The 23,124-nt window shown below is 40.6% G+C and overlaps 1 protein-coding gene and 1 long non-coding RNA gene across 3 annotated transcripts; one reads left to right on the plus strand and one right to left on the minus strand.

The window, feature by feature from the left end:
• Positions 1-494: 494 nt before the first annotated feature.
• On the minus strand, positions 495-6,905 carry LOC145495867 (uncharacterized). Of its 2 annotated transcripts, XR_014050482.1 has the most exons (4): positions 6,609-6,905; positions 3,786-3,876; positions 1,090-3,695; positions 495-776 (listed from the first exon to the last, which is right to left on the minus strand). It is a non-coding gene; the product is annotated as an uncharacterized LOC145495867 (long non-coding RNA). The 2 variants fall into 2 exon arrangements; XR_014050481.1 differs by having other exon boundaries at positions 1,090-3,876.
• LOC145495838 (uncharacterized) lies at positions 3,898-23,124 on the plus strand. Its single transcript, XM_081475423.1, has 2 exons — positions 3,898-5,271; positions 19,392-23,124. The coding sequence occupies exon 2, from the start codon at positions 19,394-19,396 to the stop codon at positions 21,287-21,289; it is 1,896 nt and encodes a 631-aa protein (XP_081331549.1). The 5' UTR covers positions 3,898-5,271; positions 19,392-19,393; the 3' UTR covers positions 21,290-23,124.

The following is a 23,124-nucleotide window of genomic DNA, read 5'->3' on the forward strand; positions in this document are numbered from 1 at the left end:
ATATTTCTTTAAGGAAAAAAAAGTTTTTGCATTACAAAAGAGTTTGTCTCCTTCAGGATTGATTTGGATACCAACATGGCCGACTTTTCACTGTTTAGGGACACCAATATGGCCGACAGACTTCACGGGAAAACGCTGTTTAAGGCTTTTGTCAGTTAGGAGTTGTGATTCGACGGCATATCCGTCTCTTGATCTCTTCACTCACAAACAATTTATTTTAGTGCATCACTTTATGGACATTAGTACATTGGTAAAGTTACTGGCTGGGCTGTTTATATGTGATCAATAAACGAAATGCACACTCCTATACGTCTTCATCACTTATACTTAGTGAGAAATTATTTTATTGTCGTTTCACTGCAAAGTGATTATAAAACAAAAGATATTTCATTAGATGACAAGTTCATTTGTAAGCTGCTAATAGTAAGATGTAAAGTTCCGGTTTTTAATTGGTCAGTTGGCTGAATTTAATTTGAATGTTTCACTTGGGGCTGAAAAAGCGTCTCTGACGAGAGAGTTGGCGGGGGTGGGGGTGGGATTAAGTGCTACAGAAGAGAGGAATGGACTACACACTATCTAGTTAAAAAGAAGAGATATTATTTCGGGTCAAAATGATAAGCTTTCGTCCCATGCATGCATTCGTAGTGAGGTACAAAAGGTGTAACTCTTTCCGATTGGCGAATCCTCGGGAAGTTTTACTGACTTTCGCAGTAATCGTATAACAATGACTTGGTTACTTCATACACAGCAAATTGAATGCCAACAGTGGGAGCAACCTGCAAAGAGAATCAAGCGACTTCAGTACTGCTTTGTTGTTGCAACAAATACTAACTATGTGTAACGTTTTCTTTCCCCTTGCCTGTCGTATTCCCCATTCACTCCAAAGTAAAACAACTTGAGTTTTAAAGCTGTTTTGTTAACACGGTTTAGAATTGTTTTTGTTTTTGCTTTTTGTTTTTTTTTTTTTTCATAGTCTCAGGTTAGTTACGTTCTTAGCACTTTCTTAAAACCTGGACCTATTTTACAGCTTCAACGTTCTCATAGAAAAAAGTTTCCCATATATATCTAAAAAAGAGTGTACTGAGTTACCTTTAAAAGGTTTAATTTGGCAACATTCCCTTGAACAAGCCGCAAATTCCTTCAGTGTTAACAATAATATTAAAAGCGTGCCACGTTGAGTTGTATTTGAATAATTCTCCACTGGTGCCCTTCATCTGTATACGGCGACGAGCCACATCAAGAGGGTAGGTACCCGAGTTAATATTTTCAAATTAACAATAAGCTATAATGGAGCACCACAGTGCTGTATTGCTGTTTATAGTTTTCTTGTAAGGGTTGCTGGAACTTAGCGTTTTGTTCTTGTCCTGATTGTGGAAATTGCTTTTTCTAAAGGATAGGTAGGTAGGTAGGTAGGTAGGTAAAGTCTGCACACGAACCAAGGGGCCCACAGAGCCGGAGCTTATCCCGGTTTCCGTAACATGTAGCGACTAGGAGTATTGCTACTCCTCCTAGATGGGATGCTGGTCGATCACAAGCAACCCCCCAGCATTTCGCCAAGTTTCCCTGACAGTTCGCTGGTACCCATTTATACTCCTGGGTGGAGAAAGGCACTGTGAGAGTTAAGTGTCTTGCCCAAGAACACAACACAATTACCAAGCCAGGGCTTGAACTCGGATAGCAACTCTCAAGCCAGCGATGTACATGTAATAAGCGATTTTATACGCCGACAGCGCCCTCGACGAAAATCGGCGAGTCGGATATTTGGCACGTCAGATATCGATCGACAATTTAAATTCGGTAAAATTCTTCTGGTGTGCCCGTTCCCGCGATTTTAAAGGTTCATCGCTGTGAGTCACTAACCACGTTACCCAATCAATTCATGCGATTTTATCACATGACTTTTCAAAGTGGAGAGTGGAGGACACCAAAGCGAGAAAATGGCCTAGAGACCTCGGGAACGAGGTTTTAGACGGAAAAAAAAAAACATTCTCACTTTGATTTTCATTAAAAAATCAGGGGTTTTTGGGATAGTTTTTTTTGTTCTTTCAGGAAGTATAACCCGCTGAAAAGCCCGTTCACACAGGCGATTTTGTCGCGCAGTGCAATGTAATTTAAGTCGCGCTCAGGTTGCAACACCAAAATGGCGCGTGTAAACCAGCTGCGATTTCAGTGCAATTTCAGTGCAGTTTATCGGCACGGTTTGAGATGCAACTCACGAAACACGGCGAGTTTGAGTAGCAGTTTCACTTTAAATCAGGCTCACGGCTTTTGTTCACAAAATAGACTTGCACTGACAAACTGCACTAAAATCGCGATGATATCGCCGCAGGTTGCAACTTCTGCACGACAAAAATTGCATTGGCTGGGCGACAAAACTTGCCTGTGTGAACGGTCCTTAACGCTGACACAATTTTAGGGAGTTACGTGAAAGCCCAGCAGCCCTACCTAGCATTAAGTCCTAAAGTTACCAAAATACAGGAACAGTGAGTGAAGAGGGCCTACCAGTTTGAGCTACAGAACCAGCCACCGCTCCACAAGACAGTTTGACCACCACTGGTAAGTCTCGCTCATGTGTCAACACCCTTAACTTATGTCCGCCAGCCTGGACGTGGTAGTACGTCATGACCTATCCTGAGACAATTAAAATAAAGCCTATGTTATGGATAGCCCCCCCCGGGGGGGGGGTACTCCCATATGAAACAGACAGGTATGCTCGTCGTCTCGCTTAGGTGTGTAAAGCAAAAAAATTATCTATTTTATTTACCTGATTTACCTGCGATAAATGAAAACTTTTAGAGTTAGGGTTAAGCCTATAAAGTGTAAAGTATCTTTTAGGGGTTAAAAAATGCGTGAGCCACGTCTAGCTTGGTCTTCTTTAGGAGGCGATTTCAAAATTTTCTACTACCATCCCCGTCGGTTTCATATGGGAGTTCCACCCCCCGCCGTGCATAGCGTCACTTGCAGTTATTTTTTTGGACATCATTGCTCTTGTTCCTACAAAAATTTGCTTGTCTGAGTGCAGCATCGCTCTCGAGCCACTTGGCCAATCAAATTTTTACCTTCTAAAAGCTGTCGCATGAAATTTCTATTGCAGCGACGAGAATTACCCCGGGGGAGGTACTTTGGGAATTTCTGGGTGGGGATGTGCCGCTGGGGCCCTGGAACCCTTAGCCTATACCAGAGCTAGTTCAGCTGAATTTTGCTACCCTATACTAGAGTAAACTCCCCAAATCCCCCATCTATCGACACTGTTGAGGCTGATTTGCGTAAATTTAAACTTGCTGATTTGATTTTTCTATATTTTTGAGTGGCCATTCCTGGTTTCCTTAGACTAGATAAAATCTTCAACCAACTAATCAGTTTTGTGAAAAATGATACCCTATTCTAGACCCAAACGCTCTGATTTATATACCCTATCCTAGAGTAAACTGCTTGAAAACCATACCCTTCACAGCGGCACATACCTATATAGCCCATATATGGCAGTGCCCCCCCCCCCCCGGGAGAATTACTCATTACATCGGGCATCTCACGAAAAACATTGTCGTTGCCACCAATCGAACGGTGTTTCCGGCCCATTATCAGCACTTTAAGGCCACATAGCATCAAAGACACGTGAATAGAATTACTCCGTTACAACATACCTTTCAAGCTCTCATGGACTGCGAAATTCAATCCTATGTAAGGCGCTATTCCTTGTGGAATGCAAAATAAATTTAAGTTAACAGCAGCAACTTTATTTTGTTACAAGAATGTACAATAATCTGGTTATATGATAATCTTACTATTAATGATGGTCCTAATCCTCTGAATAAACCTCCGCTCATAAGACCGCCTTCCTCTTTCACAATGGTCACAAATGCATGTCGTATGTTTCTGTAAATTAAAACACTCGTATTTACTGGACTGTGGGGTGATAAATGTTGCGCATGCCTTTATCTTTTAAGGCAGATGTTCAAGACGTACTTTAGGGATAAAGATTTCGTCATTTCTCTAAACAAAACAATGTTATAGCACAAAAATATATCAAAATCGTTTTCCAAAGGAGAACAAGTTCTTGTTCCCGGAAGGGAGGGTATTCCTATATGTTGACTATACGGGGATGATCCGCTGGACAGGATATGGTTTTTCGAGGTTTTTGTCATAGATGGGGTATCCATTTTCCGGTTTCCGAGCTACCGATTCGAGTTTCGTGTCATGGACAGGGTGTTACTTTTGTTTACAGGTTAGGGATTTAAGGTTTGTCATATACAGGGATATAAAATTACATATATTGTCATAAACAGGGTAGGAAAATTAAGGTTTTTCCGTCATATTCAGGATAAGCGATGTAGAACCCCAGCGGAACACCCCAACCAAAGTTTGGGTGTAGTACCCCCCGGTTCTTGTTGTTCGTGGAACGAGAGAAAAACTTTACAATAAAATGGGTGAAGTGCTGGAGAAGTCATCTTCCGCTATTTAGTTTTCGTTTCACCTAAAAATCGTAGGGATCGAGTACATTCCAAATATGGTTAACGCCATTAACAAGGTAAAGGAGGAAACTAGAGGGGGAGGGAGGGGAGGGAGGCAGACAAAGTTTCCTAATGGAGTCAGTCACCTCTAAGTGAGGTTTCATACGGGATAATTGAAAACAAGTTTTAAGAATCGCTGAGATCCAAATGATTCAGATGAATTACATAACACGTTATTGAAATTCCACTAAAATGAGTTATTCTGGCTGTATCTTTCGTATTACAACAAACCGCGCATGAAAAGCCTTTATTATTTTCGTTAGAAACAGAGACAAAATAATAAAGATTCATGATGACCCTTGGGTCGAATGATCGTCTCGTGATCAATTTGTCGATTCTCGGAATTACATGGTTTTAGTTTGAAACCGCTAGAAACGGTCGAAAAGAGTTTATCCTATTCCTGTGCTAACATAGACGATAGAAAAACTGGGGTTCACCCAGGACTCATAGAATTAAAATCAGACTACATAAATGTGTTGACGTGACAAGGTCCGTATTGTCAAACACCCAATAGGAAGAAACAGCGTAGAGCGTAATTCATCACTGATTCCGCGCTGCAACGCCGAGGAACAATTCCCTGAAAGTATAATTCTATGTTTGAGCGTTTAGTCTTTAAAACCGCAGACGCAACGACGATCGATCTTCTGCGCTTTACTGAGTGATAGGGGTGAATCTGGTTTTTTAGAGGCCAACTTGCTGCATTACACTCGTAAATCTTCGTCTGCGCCTTCGCCATACTAACTGAATATTCATTGCCAAGGTAAGCCTACAGATTCACTTCAATGGCTCTGTTAAGTACATGATACATAAAATGTCCTGATGATTTTAAAGGAACTTAAATAAGAAAGTACTGAAAAACTCGGTTATCTTTATTACAAGGGAAGAGAAAGTGCGTACTAAAGCGCTTTCAGTATGATGATTCGACAAGCATACTTCCATGACCTGGCTACCTTGACATGGTGAATTGTGATGACAGTGTACGTGATAGGAATACGAGATCATAAAGTAATTCCGCGAAAATAAGTTTTCTGGGAATATGATTGTTGATGCATATGTCGTAATTAAATCGAAAAGCAAACCAGCAAGCTGTAGTTTTATTCAGAACTGAAACAGCTGAAACCTATGAAGGCGATAGTGGTGTCAAAATATTTGGCTGAGGTAAACATTCACAGGCAGTTACCGACTCTGAATAAATTTATCACTTCTCTAGCCAAGGACAGGCCGCTAAGGATCATATTCTTCCAAATTTTCCCTTTTCTCAAAATCACTTGCGTTTATACTTACGTTGTGCCTTGATAATCGCTTGCGAACTGAAAACGAAACGCAGCATGAACCAATTCAAAAGATATATTATGGCTAGGAAGCTACAGCAATCGTCCGCGCTTTCAGCAAGTAAAACCGAGCAATTTCCATTGCCAAAAGTGTCGGAGGGTTTAAGAGTGCCTTAGACAAATTCTTAATTTCGCGGCAAGGGTCGAAAATTCGATTTCGCTCATATTCTTATGATAGATAGGCTAGGGCATGACAAAAACTACTGGATAGTTTTTTTTTTGGCAAAATATCCCTTTGTTTCAAAGAATTATGCAAATTACCAAATTCCGTTAAAATCGTCATTTGACGCACTATTTTATTGACCAAGTTTGAGAGCCTCGCATGTCAAACCACATCATTCTTCCGTCTTTAAAATACTCAAATATTTTTGTGCAATGCTTAAATGTGTACTGGGTTGATTTTAGGGAATGTTGCGTTGTCTTTTTGGGTGCAAAATAATTAAATTTCGAAGACATGTAATTCATTCACTTAAAAGTACTTCGTGAATATAATTAATTTTCACCATGTACGAAACCTTCAAATAGATTAAGCTTCTGGTGGTTGAATTGCAGAAGGATGGTCTACAAATTCCTGTAAAAATTTCTTTGGGCAAATGATTGTGAGCGACGCGAGAGCTTTTCAAAGTACGTCAAAGATGCAAATATTTGGCAATCCGTCGCCAAATTTCAATTTACGGGTTAGACGTATATTTTAGTATGCACCACATGACTTGACCTATAATAGGTTGAAATAGACACAGAGCTGATAATTTCGAAATGTTCTAACCTTATTTGTAGTAAAAGTCAGGTCCAAAGCCGATTTGACGTGTTTCTAGTCGATCTCTCACCATTCGTCGCACATAAAGCAGAAGTTTGGTTTTGTTTACACAAGGTGAACGTCCGAAGTACATCGCCTACTGGCAACCTATTATTGGTCGAATACCATGAATCCGTGACCATCTTTCTGCGCATATGAACATCACTGCATCAAAGTCAAAAACGGCTGAGTCATTTGTAGATAGTTGCTTACTTTGCACTGCGCCAAAATGTTACGTTTGATCGATTGCTGACCATTGCTGATAAGCGTGTCTGTCATGTTTAAGCTTGCATAAATTAGAATACATTATGTTGCACGTGACGAGTGGTGTTGTTGAATAAACGAATTCAAGATGTCGCTGTGTGCGTCCGAGTCTTAGTGACAAACATTACATGGTACCAGGAGTAAAATGGATTCGTTCAAGCCTCCGGAAGCTTTGTCGCTTCAAGGAAATCCAAGTGAAAATTGGAGAAGATGGGTCCAACGATTCGACCTTTATCTGACGGCGTCTGGCAAAATAAAAGAAGACGAGAAAGTTCAGTGCGCGATCCTGCTTCACGTGATCGGTGAAGAAGCGCTGGAAATTTATAATACCTTTAAGTTTGCTACTGGTGAGGATCCAAACAAGATTGCTCATCTTAAGAAGAAGTTTGAGGAGTATGTCAACCCGAGAAAGAACACTGTGTTTGAAAGATATCGATTTTGGGAATGCAAACAGCAAGAAGGCGAGACAATTGATCAGTTTATCACCGAGCTGAAAACACGTGCAAAGTCCCGTGAATTTGGCGATCAGCATGACCTCATGATCCGCGACCGAATTGTGTTTGGTGTGAGAGATACCCGACTGAAAGAACGACTGCTCCGTGAATCGTCAGACCTTACCCTAGAAAAAGCAGCAAGTGTTTGCAGAGCCGGCGAAGCAAGCTCGAGTCAAATAAAGGAATTGGAAGATTCTGACAAGAGCGTTCCAGTTCATTGGGTCGGAAACAAGTTCAATTTAAGGCGTCCAAAACCGCCGCGTCCTAAATTACCGTTCAACTGTTCGAAGTGTGGTACTAAGCATCTACCAAAGTCATGTCCTGCGTTTGGAAAGCTTTGTCTCGTTTGTAAAGGAAAAGATCATTTCGCCAGAGTTTGTCCGCAAATGAAATCTCCCGTACACGTAGTCACTCCGAGCGATCAAGGCGCCATTGGTGGAGTCGAATTAGAAGTTCAATCAGATAATGGAGATCAAGAATTATTTATCGGAACAGTGACTAGTGCACCGCCTGTCGAAGACTCGGCTTGGTTTACGAATTTACGTGTCGGCGGAACACCGATTAAATTCAAACTGGACACAGGAGCCGAAGCGAATGTGTTGCCACTCAGTGTGTACTTGAAACTCAGAAATAAGTCACCGCTTTCGGAAACCAGCGTCATTCTCTCATCTTATGGAGACTTCAAGGTTAAACCTGAAGGCACACTAAACTTACACTGTGAAGCTCGTGGAATGAAAGAAAACCTGCCATTTTTTGTCGCCGCTGTTGAGTCACCACCGATTTTGGGACTTTCAGCTTGCCAAAAATTAAATTTGGTCAGAAGAGTAGAGAGTGTTGCCCAGGCGCCACTCACAAAGGAAGAAATTTTGGATGAGTTTCCTGACGTCTTTACTGGACTGGGCTGTATGGAAGGCAGTTATCACATTGAATTGGATGATACAGTTGAGCCTGTCATTCACCCACCACGGCGAGTGCCATATAGTCTGCTTGAGAAGCTGAAAGAAAAACTCCAGGAGCTAGAAGAGAAAGATGTTATTCAGAAAGTGGACAGACCCACCCCGTGGGTTAACAGTCTCGTCATTGTGGAGAAACGTGATGGGTCCCTACGCCTGTGTTTAGACCCCAGAGATCTTAACAAGGCAATTCGTCGAGAGCACCACAGGATTCCAACTGCAGAAGATATAGCAAGTCGTCTAAGTGGCAAGAAAGTTTTCTCAATAGTGGATGAAAAGGATGGTTTCTGGCAAGTGTGTCTAGATGATGAAAGTTCTCACCTCTGCACATTCAACACTCCGTATGGCCGTTATCGCTTTAAAAGAATGCCATTTGGTATAAGTTCAGCACCAGAGGTTTTTCAGAAAAAGAATGAATCCATATTTGGAGACATTGATGGTGTGGAAGTCATATTTGATGATATAATTATCGCTGCTAAAGATGAGTTTGAGCATGATACACTCATGAGAAAGCTTTTGCTAAGGGCACGAGAAGCGAAAGTTAAGTTCAACCCAGCAAAGCTCCAGTACAAAGTCAGTGAAGTCAAGTACATGGGGAACATTGTGTCTGAATCAGGATTGAAGCCAGATGTTGAGAAAGTGCGAGCCATAGTTCAAATGCCATTACCCCAGAACAGAGAAGAGCTGCGGAGATTCTTGGGAATGGTGAACTATTTTTCTCAGTTTATTCCTAATCAGTCAGAAGCTACTGCCCCCTTGCGAAGCCTGTTGAAGAAAGATGTAGTTTGGATCTGGTCACATGAGCACACACAGGCAGTGGAGCATCTAAAGGAGATCCTGTCAAGTCAGCCTGTTTTAAAGTTCTTTGATCCTTCTAAGCCAGTCAATTTGCAAGTGGATGCCTCTAAGTCAGGTCTAGGAGCATGCATTCTCCAGGATGGCCACCCAATTGCCTACGCATCAAGATCTCTCACCCAAGCAGAAGTAAACTACGCCCAAATAGAGAAAGAACTTCTTGCAGTGGTATTTGGCTGCGAGAGATTCAATCATTATGTTTATGGTAGACCAGTAGATGTTATGTCAGACCATAAACCGCTGGTATCAATCACAAAGAAGCCACTGGTTAATTCTTCTCCAAGGCTTCAACGCCTGCTTCTGAGACTTCAGAAGTATGAAGTCAACATCTCTTATGTTCCAGGCAAATACATGTATGTAGCAGATACACTCTCAAGAGCCTTTCTGAATGAGCAGCCTACAGGTGATGATTTGAACGATGACATGGAGGTGATGGTCCATAGCCTCATTACAAATCTTCCCATGACCCAGGAGAAATTGGCACAAATGAAGTCCGCAACAGCACAAGATGAAGACCTTCAGAAATTATGTACAGTTGTTAAGAATGGTTGGCCTTCCCACAGAAGCCAATTGCCTGCATCAATTGCCCATTACTGGAGTCTTCGTAGTGAAATTCATGAAGTAGAAGTCCTGTTGTTCCTTGGCCAGAGGCTCATAATCCCACAAGATATGAGACAAGCTGTCCTGAATTGTATCCATGAGAGTCACCTTGGTATTGAAAAGTGTAAGTCAAGGGCCAGAGCTGTAGTCTATTGGCCAGGCATGTCTACTGCAATTGAGAGACTGGTGGCTAAATGCCCAGTGTGTCTCAAGTATCAAAGAGAGAACCAGAAAGAGCCTCTCCTGCCTCATGAAGTTCCCCAGAGACCATGGCAGAAGCTTGGTGCAGACATATTTGAACTGAACACTAACTCTTATTTAGTTGTGGTTGACTACTACTCTAAATATCCGGAACTTTGTCTTATGAAAGACAAGACAGCTAGTTCTGTTATAACTAGCATGAAATCAATTTATGCCAGACATGGTATTCCAGATGAAGTTGTTGCCGACAACATGCCCTTCTCAAGCAAGGCTTTCCGTAATTTTGCAAGTGAGTGGGGATTTGAAATCTCCACATCAAGTCCCAGATACCCACAGTCCAATGGGATGAGTGGAAGAGCAATCCAGACCATCAAGAATTTACTTAGAAAGGCTTGTGCAGACGGAAATGACCCCTACATTGCTCTACTGGAGTACAGGAACACACCCATCTCTGGACTTAAGGAGTCACCTGCTCAGCTGTTAATGAGTCGCATGTTGAAGTCCAAACTACCTACTGTGGAGTCTCTCTTGAAACCTCAAGTGGTTGATAGCCCCCAACAGAAGCTGCAACAGCGGAGTGATAAGCAGAAGATGTACTATGACCGGAATGCTAAGCAGCTGCCGAGTATTAAGGAGGGTGAAACAGCTAGAATAAGAAAAGGAAAGACTTGGGAGCCTGCCATCGTTACTGCACAACATAGTGCTCCAAGATCCTACATAGTTGCAACACCTGATGGTACCACCTACCGACGAAACCGTCATCACCTGCTCCCAACAGTCGAGTCGCCTCCACTGATCGCAGGACCAGCTATTGATGGGCCAGGCGTGCCTGTAGTAGCCGAACCGCTAGTTGCCGTCCCACCACCTGATGCTGCCATGCCCTCCCTAAACTCATCCAGCCATTGCAGTCCTCAACAGACACAGCGTACTTCCAGCGGCCGAACTGTCAGATTACCAGCAAGATTCAGAGAGGACTATGTTATGAACTGAACTGTCCACACTCAGTAACCAGACATTGAATCAGACTGTTTTGTTTTTTTTTTATTTGCTTACTACTAGGCTGTGTTATTGTTGGTTATGGGGAAGTTCCAGTTAATAGTGACAACAGTGTGGAACAGACATTTTTAGCAATTTTCTGTGAATTGTTGTCACATAACTTGTTGACCTACTTTGTTATTCCTTTGTTTTCTTTTGTTTTCGGTTTTGTTTATTTTTTTTTTTTTATTGGAAAGGAAGATGTCATGTTTAAGCTTGCATAAATTAGAATACATTATGTTGCACGTGACGAGTGGTGTTGTTGAATAAACGAATTCAAGATGTCGCTGTGTGCGTCCGAGTCTTAGTGACAAACATTACAGTGTCGGCGCAGCACAATCTTACAGCCGTTATTTGTTCGTCACGCAATGCTGTCACGGCATATGCTGCACATTTTGATCTATTTTGTATAGAATACTCTCAGGATAAGTGAAACAATTTAATCATTGTTCATCTGTTTGTTCATATATATAATAATATGTATATATTTATATGGTCGTATTCTATAGTGTATGTGGCCTTGGTCCAAATCATGTTTGTTGTACGTTCTGATGTTTCAGACAACAGCTGATAAAGCTAGTGTACTCACTGGAATTTTAAAAAAATCGCCATAAAGAAATTATAGATCACAGAAGCAAGAACTAGCTGAAATAAAAATAGGACATCACAACGTGTCTAATTCGTGAGAAAAACAGACTAAATTTAATTAGTGATTACGTGAGTAAATAGCCCTGACCATGCCATTTTATTTGGCGAATTTTGTTTGGCATGTTTGTAACAGAAAATAGAGGACTGTTATTAATTCAGTCCAAGATTATTGCCAGTAAAGTATTGTAAATAAAAAACCTATTGACCGGTTACCTCCGCGGCCACCATTTGGTCCTTCCGATAAGGGTTTCATTATTGTCCTCACCCCTATTAAGCGACCACCCAAAATTTAAAAACTTTGTTTTGGACAGGGCGATGGCAGATAAGAGTCTGAAATTGAAGGTGCATGACGAGTGATAGTTTAAGGACGGTGCCTGCTAAATACAAAGGTTTTTGCGCCAGGTTAGGACCTTCCGGAAAAAGTAGATCTTTGCAAGGTCTATCGGAATCCACAAAGAAAAAAGAGGGTAGCCACGCATTTTTCCGAGATAATTAGCCTTGAATCTCAAAAAAGCTGACATCAGCATTTTCTGAAAAAAGGAGGAGAGGATATTTCTTCACAGCTTTCTTAAGAACTCGCCTTTACATACAGAAAAGCAAACACATTTATAAAGATCTGAAAACTACATGGTAAATGGTAACATAAAAACCATTTTTGGTATGTTTTTAATAACAAAATCGTTGTAACAGCACTTTTAGCGTCTCTGACAGCCTTCCTCTGTTTCAGCTAAAATACAGTCTAAATATCTTTTGCTCACAACCAGAAACTAATCACATGCTGAATAGGCTTGCCACTTCCACTTCATAACATAAAATATAGGGGTAACCACGCGTTTTTTAAAGTTATTGATCCTTTTTTAAACTTTTTACGGTGCCCGTTACATTTTTTGCTGCCACCTCCCTAGTAAGTAAAACATTTGCGTATCTCGCACTTGTTTTGCGCGCGCACTACGCCATCTGCAGGTACATGTTTACAGTTGGATTTCAGTATAATTCTCGACAGATAACAGCTAGTTTTTCAGCTGGAAGACGTTAACAGTTAGTGGTTAGCGATATGCTGCTGTTCTGGTGTTCTTGGTTTAAGTACAGGTTCATTAAACTTGATTTGGTCACAGTAGGAAAATTGTGCTTTTAATTTAGTCGCGTACTTGGTAGCGAAGTTGATTGCGTCATGTCAACCCAGCGCGCGCGTGGCGCTTAAACCATGCCTTGCGCGTTGCGATGCGCGATGCGATGCGCAGAACGTTTGCGCACTAACAAAAGTAGGCACCGTCCTTAAACACACGTCTATCATGATTGTCTTGAATTGACTCCATGTTCACCAAGAAATTTATGACCCGATAGTGAAAAATTTAATGTTCAAGGTACACCAACCTCTATTTAAGCGGCTAGCCCCGTTAAGCGGTCACCACCCATTTCTCCGAGGGTAGCCCATTGTATTACATGTAAACCAAAAATAATTGCACAGCGCGAAAAGACCTAGGTATGAGTTTAGCCAGAAGCATATGCTTCTGGTTTAGCGTTACAGTATTACGCAGGGCACGTAGATAGCGATGGTCGAGTAAAAGATAACAATAGGGGCAATGGTAAATTGTTCATTCTTTTCATTTCTTAATTTAATCTCTTCCTACTCAACACGATTGTGTGTTCCCAGTGGTTCCAAGCCTTACGGAGCCTTACGTATAAGGATAGAAACTGTCCTACCCCTACCCCCTAAAATGGGATGACAGCATTGCGTGACGAACGAGGAACCGCTGCGGGCAAGGATTCAAGCCATCAAACCATTATGATCAAACGTAATATTTTGGTGTAGTGCAAAGCAAGCAACTATCTACAAATGACTAAGCCGTTTTTGACTTAGTTGCAGTGGTGATCATATGTGTCGAAAGTGGGTTAAGATTCATGGTACTCGACCATTAAATAAGTTGACAGTTGGCGATGTACATCAGACATTATGTAAACAAAAGCAAACTTCTGCTTTATGTGCGACGAATGGTAACAGAAACACGTCAAATCGGCTTTGGACCTGCCTTCTACAGCAAATGAGGTTAGAACATTTCGAAATTATCAGCTCTGTGTCTATTTCAGCTTAACATAGGTCAAGTGATGTGGCGCATGCTAAAATATACGTCTAACCCGTAAATTGAAATTCGACAAGGGAATGATCAAATATTTGCATTTTTGATGTACTTTGAAAAGCTCTCGCGTCGCTCACAATCATTTGCCCAAAGAAATTTTTACAGGAATCTGTAGACCATCCTTCTGCAATTCAACCACCAGAAGCATAATCCATTTGTAGGTTTCGTACATGGTGAAAATTAATTATATTCACGAAGTACTTTTAAGCGAATGAAATGCATGTCTTCGAAATTTAATTATTTTGCACCCAAAAAGACAACGCGACATTCCCTAAAATCAACCCAGTACACATTTAAGCATTGCACAAAAATATTTGAGTATTTTAAAGACGGAAGAATGATGTGGTTTTGCATGCGAAGCTCTCAAACTTGTTTAATAAAATGGTGTGTCAAATGACGATTTTAACGGAATTTGGTAATTTGCCTATTTCTTTGAAATAAAAGGATATTTTGCCAAAAAAAACTATCCAGTAGTTTTTATATTGCCCTAGCCTATCTACCATGAAAATATGAGCGAAATCGAATTTTCGACCCTTGCCGAGTTATTTTCCATTTTTATGGACAGGGACTCTTAAAAAGCTTTGATTAAAACTGATGCTTACTTCGACTTTCATTTTTGCGTTACACAAAATACTTCGGTGCGCTTCTGCTTGAGTTAGTGCCTGAGTCGCCACTGAAAGCCAGGCATACCGTATCTGCTGGATCAAACGCCCCCGGCGTTGATTTAAAAATAAGAAGTTTGGACCCGCCGTTATTTTCGAGACCAGTGTTTAAACGGGGTCTCCCGTTTAATAGGGAAAATACGGTAGGCTCTTTCAGGCAAAATGAACAAATGGGGGTAACCGAACTAAGATACACTGATTTACACCGGACTTAGTTTTTAAAGTCTGTTTGAACAATTTGCGGTACATTGAGGATCCATTCTATCCTCTTTTCTCTTAACGCATTTTTGATAAATCGCTTATACTGTGCAGTATTAGCTTTAAAAACACTTTGTCAGAAATTAAACTCACTGTACTGTAAAACTGCAATTCTGAGTTTGATCGGTAAAACTCTTAGTTTCTTAATTTCACAACCATTTTAAATTTCAGTTAATCACATCTAAGGGATGAATCAAATTGAAATTCGAGTGGAATTTAAATCCAGTTTAAGTTCTGTCTTTTTTCATGCTTCTTTATGTAATCGTCTAAATTTTGTCGCGGTGAGGATAATTTTATCACCTAGTTTCATTTCCGCAGTTCACATGTACATGACTTATTTCAATAACATTTCATCCATCTATTTTACGGGAACACATGACCCTACCACTGACCCTGTCCCAACCTAAGAGGTTTCATTACAACGTAGCAAAATTTTCTCTTTCCAAGAAACTTAATCCAAAATTACTCTCTTCTTTCTAAAGAGGAAAACGCAGTAGGCCTAGTGGGTAGCGCGCCGGACTCCAGATCAAGAGGTCCAGGTTTCGAACTCTAGTCGGAGTAAGTTGTTTTGTGTTCTTAGGCAAGACACTTCACTATCACAATACCTCTCGGGGAAACTTGACGAAATGCTGGGGGTTAACCTGCGATGGAACAACATCCCATACAGAAGGAGTAGAAATTCTCCTGGTCGCTTCATGGAATACATGTATTTTGGTGTTAGCTAACACCAAATTTTTTTATTTCGCTAAAATAATAAAGCTTATTTTGGGGAGTAATCTGCCGCTAAAATTTTTCGATTTGGTTAAATCCTCGAACTTCTGTGCCCCTTCGAAACCGAGTTTCGAACGGTTCGCGACCGCCCATAGGGAATCTGGGGAGAGTTAAAGCTGTGACGTCAAATCCAGAACGAATGCTTTGGCTGTCCTAGTCAGGTCTCTTATTTTGTCCGAGTGTAGAAGCCTTTTTGCAGCACAAGTTCTTTCGCTGGGACTCCGCAGTCGACCGATTTCTGTTTTTACTAACAATGTCTTCTAGTTGTTCTGATTCTGAAATGAGCTTTGACTCGGAAAACTCTGAAATTTATTATATCGCTGAAGAGAATGACCGCTCACGCTTATCAACATCGCAAACTGAATAGTCAAACGGTGACGACCGGGCTGATTTGTATGCTGACTACTCTCTGGCCAATGGAGAATGGACAGCCAAATACCAGGAGGTGGATGCTGACAAAGAACTCGAACGAGCTCTGCTGGACAGACTCGAAGGCAATGATATGTAGAAGTCGAAGAGTGATACTAGTAAGACTGTAGCGCGTGGCGCGTCTTTACTATCTTCGCGCCTTCTTCGATCTCGCACTAATATACTTTCGTAATAACAGTCAAGTCCGTTCACTTTCTCAAATTATTTTAACTTCATGCGTTCAATGTAGATCAAAATGATTATCCCATGACAGTGTTTGTGTTCTTTACGTGCAAGTGTAAAAATTGTAGCGTCGCTTCCCTTCAAAAGATCAACGAATGTTGTGGTTGTCAAGACTCAAAGAAGAGTGATCTTGCTCTTGAAAATATTGGCGCCGATGTTATCTTAAAGTGTGTTACCGAATATCCAGGAATTAAACCTGTATGCCTTCAGAAATGGAGTTTAAGATTAGCAGCGGGCAAATACAAAACTAAAGGGAAGCAAACCTATCATCAAACTGGCAGCAAAGAGAGGTAATTTAGGCATGCACATGGCTGTATAAAGTAAAAAAAAAATGTTTCCGAATCCGTCTTTACATGCATGCACACAACATTTTACTTAACAGTGATTCTTCCAATTTACAAGTATAGTTGTGAAACGATCAGTTACATGTATAAACAAGTCATTGTAAAGTTCCTGAGTAAGAGGGGGGTAGCTAGGGGGTTGGTTATGTTATTGCAATCTTTGGTTGGTCAAGTGTGAATTACGATTAGTGTACACCCGTTTAGTCCTGTATCACTGTTACAAACATGCTTTAGTGATTCTCGAACAATACTGTTACTTTTTGTGATTTCTTCATTGAGCTTTGTTTTTAGGTATCCTGCCCTATCCACCCTCCTTCCCTCACCATAAGATGCCCACTACTAGAAAACTTTTTTCCAATAATCTTTTTTAGTTACGAAGTGTTTCATACTAAGATTTCTCAAGGCTGGTGTATGGGATGTTGGGGAACAAGAGGACTCCTTTATGTAGCGATAATATTACTAGAAAGGAATTTTCAGTTGAAAAGGATGAAAGCTCTGAATGATTTGACCTTTATGAGGAATTCGAACAAAACTAGAGTGGGCTTGATATTTACTGTACTTATTTTGACAAACTGCAACACAAACTGTTCTACAACTGTACAATACTGCAAAAATATGGCATTTGTTCGAAAACATATCAGTCTTATTCACCTGGAGACCAACAGCTTACTGAACTATTGGTTCATAGACATAGACAGTTTGTTTTACTCGTACAACACACTAATAAAAAAAGGCCCATGAAACATCAAAAGGACCCCTTTTTCTTCACTTTTGCTTAGAAATGTGAATTATTATAATCCTGTGTTACAAACTGGAAGCAGCTGCCTTTCTTTCTTTTATTGTCAAGTGGAAAATTTAATGTTTGTGTCCCTTCACTGACCATTTACATGTCGCAATCAACCTTGACAACAATAAAATTATGTTGTTTATTTATTTATTTATTCATTTATTTATTTATTTATTTATTTATTTTTGATTCTGTATTCTTTAATCTATTTCCTGGAAAATAATGACAAGCTAATAATGATATGGCCCTGTCTCACAAGGACTAGAAACTACCAAATTCACAAATCTGATTGGCTGAAACTGATATTGAAAGCAGACTAGATCTTCCCATCTAGACCGGCATCTAGACTGGTAATGCTTTGCAGTGAAGAAGTTGTAAACTAAAATGCAAAATCATTGTTTTCTTCTAACAATACTTATTTATGGAAGTGCCAAAAAGCCTGATGAGAAAAAAAAAGCAAAGCAAAATGTCAGTTAGTACAAACCAGTTACATTAAAAGAATTAAATCGTTCTTGTTTGCAAATTATAGTAAACATCTTATTAACCAAGCTTAGTCAGTCTGTATGGGAGAATCTTAACCTCTATCGTGTTTACAGACCTCACTGCGTTCGGTCCTCAGTCAAGATTCTCCCATACACACCTACTGCTCAGCTAATACGAGCTAAATAATGATAATGATAATAATAATAATAATAATAATAATAATAATAGTAATAGTAATAATAATAATAATAATAATAATAATAAAAAGAACAACAACAACAACAACATCAGTTCAATGATGGCTTTTCTACAGTGCAGCAAGTTGCAGATGCATTCTTATGGACACAACCGTGTCCCTGTGAAAAATAATATTTATCAGGAACATTTTTTGTGTCACAACAATGTTTCCCATGCTGGGCAAAGAGTGAAATATTTGTGTCTTCAGCAATGTTTCTGGAACAACGTGTCCTCATTTGCAAAAGCATTTGGTCAGCACAGATGCAATCTCATAAGCATGCATGTATTACCATGGTATCAATAATTAAAACTTCTATAAATACAATTCAAGTCCACAAGCCTCATGCAGAAACAGACACATACACAGACAGCTTGAAATTGTTGTGGTCCTGGGCGAAGTGTGTTCTCTGTATATTGATAATACCCATCTGTAAAAAGGGTTCTGAACATGTAAACTAATTCTAAGCCATTCCTTGCTTGAATGTCTCCATGGCCACATTTGTTGAACGGTGGGTCTTCCAAACTAGTGTGCTTGTTCGCATGACTTTCTTTCCCAAAATACCCTTACAGATTTCTTTTTCAAAGAATTGAACAAGGAAGGATACTAACATACAACGGCTGGTAACATTTGCTCAAAAAAAACTATCTCACCATTTTTCTGTATCTATCGGCTGTGCTGACTGACTGCTGCTGTTTATCAGATCAGATCGATGCAACAACGGCTGCACGAATCGATGGAAAAGCGGTTATTCCAAATTCGTCTCACTTAAGCCATGGAATCAGCAAAATCCCTTCCTCTCGTTGAAAATCCAGGCGTCGAGCGAAATCATCTTGTTTGAAACCCTTACAACAGATCAGCAAACTCAGACGCCTCTCACTTTGCACGTTTCGCTTTCACGAAATCGATCCATCGCTTTGTACGTTTCTTCTCTTGAGGACGATCATCTCTCCACAAAACGGTATGGCATGAAGCGCAGTACCTCCTGTACGTTTGCTGTGTTGCTACATCCCACTACAACGCACCTGGCTAACATTTTTTCGAACTACTTTCCCAGCCTTTTCCCACAGAAACAAGTAAATATGCGAATTTACAGAATCACCGTGTTCTGGATTTGACATCACATCCGGCCCTCGACCCATGCCCCGTTAAACTCGGTCGTGAACCAAAATGGCGGCGTTTTGACGTACTTTGACGAGCCATAGAAAATCAAAGATTTAACCAAATCGAAAAATTTCTGCGGCAGGTTACTCCACAAAATGAGCTTTATTATTTTATTTTGTTATTTTTGTGGAATACGTGTAAACTCCATCAGTCAAGGGCCCACCAGGCTCGTGTGATTTGACCTTACTTACTAAAGTTATTTTGTTTTGATAGTTATGGCTGAGGGAGGATCAGATGACGGTCCCTTTGAAATAGACTACCCAGAAGGTGTCCCTTACAGTCCTTGGAATTTTAACATCTACAAGATGTTGACCATAATCAAACAGACCTGCTTTGGACATGTCAAAACCAACTTGCACCACATGCTGAATCAACTTATGCCAGGAACTACACAAACGCTCTTAGAGCACAGTGGATCGCTCGATCTAGATAACTGCTTCATAGCGAATCAAAAATATGACGGCCAACGAGTTGGAAGCATGCCAGAAGATGTGCCCATTATCCAACCGATTAGACAGCCTGTCCACTCTGAAGATGACATAATGAGAGATGTAGGTCTGTCTTTTGAATGCGATTACAACCTCTGTTTTAAGGATATCTCAGCCAGCGAAAATTCACAGCAGAAAGTTGATCTGAAGTCTTTAGAGAAACCTCTACAACTGCAAGTCATTCCTTCGCTGCCTCCAGGTTATGCTCAGTTGGCGGTCCCTCCAAATGTGGATTGGGTACCGGGTCTGCAGAACCTATGTGTCAAAGATAGAGAAATCACGCTTTTATCCTCGGAGCTTCTCATTGAGCAGATGTATAACGTATTAACAATCATCACAGCCATTTTAAACGTCCACCGAATAAAAAAACACCACAAAAGCGAGAACGTGTACCACGAGGAAGATTGCATATCCCTTGGAGACTACCTCCAGTATGTCGGACAAGCGGGCCCAGCGGTTCATGTGGTGATGTGTATCGGAGATTTAAGTCCCCAAAAAGGCCGGCACCTTTTTCTTACCGAGGATGTCAGCTTGTCAGTGCCTTGCAAAGAATGGCCCAGCTGTGCTAAAGGGTGGCCTACTAGAAACAGACCATCAGGGTGGCCTCCTGAGGAACTCATTAAGAAGGTAACACAAGACGGGTGTCATATTGTACCCAAGTTTGACGCATCGGTGAAAAGCTCAGAAGCGCCAAGTAATGGTGACATGGCAGACAGTGCCGCGAGCACTGTCGTCCCACAGACACAGTGGAGATACTCATTCTCATTGGCAGAAAGGACACTTATGACCTCGATCACAGAAGAACAGAAGATGTGCTATCTTATATTCAAGTACCTTTTCTCGCGATGCATCAAGTTGGAGTCCATAATAACCACATACACCCCGAAAACGCTTTTCTTGTGGGCACTTGAAACTGTACCCATCGATCAGTGGACCATGGAAACGGTCGGCGATCGCGTAAAACGCCTGATGGAAGACTTGAGAGCCTGTGTTAAGAAAAAGTACTGTCCACATTACTTCATCAGTGGATCCAACACTCTCCAGCAAATGGATGACAAGAGCGTTAAAGTTACACTGGAGGTTGGATTTTCTATGTTGGACGAAGATATGGCTGAGGCGCCAGTTTTAGGCTCAGATACATTTGAAACGACATCGGACTTTCCTGTGAACTTCATGTTTACATACAAATCGTTTTACCCAATCAATGCTTGGTTAGAATCACTCAATGCACAAATGATGGCGAAGCTTGATACGCCGAGTAAAGTCCCCAGTGCCCAGAACTTGGCAGATTTGTTGGACAGCTCAAAAACACATCCAATTCTGATGACAGAGATTTTAAAATATCTTGTTCTGTCAGACGAGATTTACGGTCAACCACTGCCAGTTCCGGAGTCCCTGCTGCACCACAAGAAAGTTACACAACTCCTTAAATTTTTGGAAAAATCCATCACAACGCCAGAAAAGTTCGACGAATGCATGGGAGAACTTGATGTTGAGATGAAGTTTCTTCATTTACAGTTCAGAATAATCGACGAACTCCAGAACTTTTTCACAGAAAATCCAAATTTTGCCTTCACGTTTGAATCAAGCTCCGAAGAGAGCGGATCGGAAGCTGATGAGTGAACTATGCTCGAATAACAAATCAAATTAAAGTCAGAACTTTAAGCCCTTTTCGGATAAACAAGGACTATAATTTGTTTGTAGAAACACTAAATATTTCCGCTGTTTCGTAGTTTGTTGCTAGATCTAGAGGCCAGTTGCTAAACTGGGAACATCGAGGAGAAAACTGCGCGTTTAACATGTTTCTGGACAAGTGGAGAAGGGAAAAATTCTTACTGTGCTTTCGTCTACGACGAGTTGCCTGTTTGACCATCTATGAACGGATTAAGTCCTCTATAAGTTTAAATTTTCAAAAATATTGCAGTTGTGACGGACCGTTCAGTTTAATTTTCAAAAAAAAATCCAAACTCTTTTGGATTTTATAAATCAGTGCATAAGAAAGGACAAAGGCATAAAACGGATCTCCAGCGCATGCGTTAAGAACGACACAGTTTGTCCCAGAAAGGAGTACCACAAAGATCTCACGGTTATCTAGAATAAATTGTAATATAGTCTGGATAATTGCACAAAGTTTTCATCTTAGTGCCCTTGCTCTTTAGCAGTTGATAACCGGGAGCCTAACTAGCCAGTTACTTACAGTGCACTCTGCACTTAAAATGAAAATATTATAAAAGGCTGCTCTAATACAACAAAAAGTAACCCAACAGTATACATGCGTGTATACCACAAGCCATCGTAACAGAACAGTTATTACAATTTAGAATTCTTACCTGTAACGTCTCTCACTACCTTCTCTTGTGTCAAAAATTTTGGTTAATTATTAGAGTCTACCATATTGAATACCCAGTCTTATTTTAAATGACCTGAATTACTGTGAGGGTGAGCATTTTATATACTTCTGTACCATAATGTAAATTGCCCACCCTGTGGTGGAGGGGGTGGGGGGAGGTGGAGGAGTGGGATACTTATAGTAAGCGTACTGGGTCTGAAATGTGTGATAAAGGGAATTTGGGATGAGAAACGTTTGTTGTGACTAATTTTTGGATGCACCATTTTGGAGAGGTCAGAGAAGAAATTAAAAAGAATCTTTGTGCCGTAGTTGTAAAGCGACATCAACCCCTCATTTGTAATGTAACAGACTAAGATATATGAGATGTACTAAAATATATGTAATAATAAAGAGCTGCATTTGTTGTTCCCTAAAAGATATTTGTTGCCTTCCAGCCAAGCATTTTTTAATGAACAATGATGGGTATAAAAAATTCCAGGAACTGAGAATGAATCTTGTTGATTTTTGTTCCTTAACTGGGTATTATTCACCAAAGAGAGCACAAGTTATGTCATTGCCTGTAGAAGTTTCCCTGTACCTACTAAGGGGAATGGTCTATTGTCAACAGCGTAATTATCAATTACCAGGCAATAAAAAAGAGAATTAATGCGCAGCGGTTGGAGTTAATTAAGTCAGCAGTGGTAATTGTGTTTTTGGTAATAATTATAGACACTTCATGCTCACCATTCAAGGTTATATCAATTAGGGTACCAAAAACTTATCGTAAAGGGAAAAAACAAAAAAGGTTGGAGAGGGGGTGAAGATGTGGTAAGTTAATCTGATGCAAACAGACAAATTTTGAGAATAAACATATCTTTCATCACCGTAATATGCACTGCACCATTCAAGGGATTCAATGGTTACAGGGGTGGATCCTGAAACGGCCAAAAGAATGCCTGGAGAGTGCAAAGTTGCTCCAAATCCACAACCCAAACACATTGCTGTGGCAATTGCACAATAGCACTCCAAAAATAGTTCACTTCAAAAAATTGAAAAAAAAAAATGCAAGAAAAAAGGGGGGACTGCAGCCCCTCTCTGCCCCCCCCCCACCCCCCCCCCCTAAATCAGC

The sequence above is a fragment of the Orbicella franksi genome, chromosome 8, assembly GCF_964199315.1.
Source record: "Orbicella franksi chromosome 8, jaOrbFran1.1, whole genome shotgun sequence".
NCBI classification, from domain to species: Eukaryota; Metazoa; Cnidaria; class Anthozoa; order Scleractinia; family Merulinidae; genus Orbicella; species Orbicella franksi.

What these genes read in the sequence shown, in the direction of transcription:
- LOC145495838 (XM_081475423.1), top strand. Translation starts at nt 19,394, where the DNA reads ATGGCTGAGGGAGGATCAGATGACGGTCCCTTTGAAATAGACTACCCA.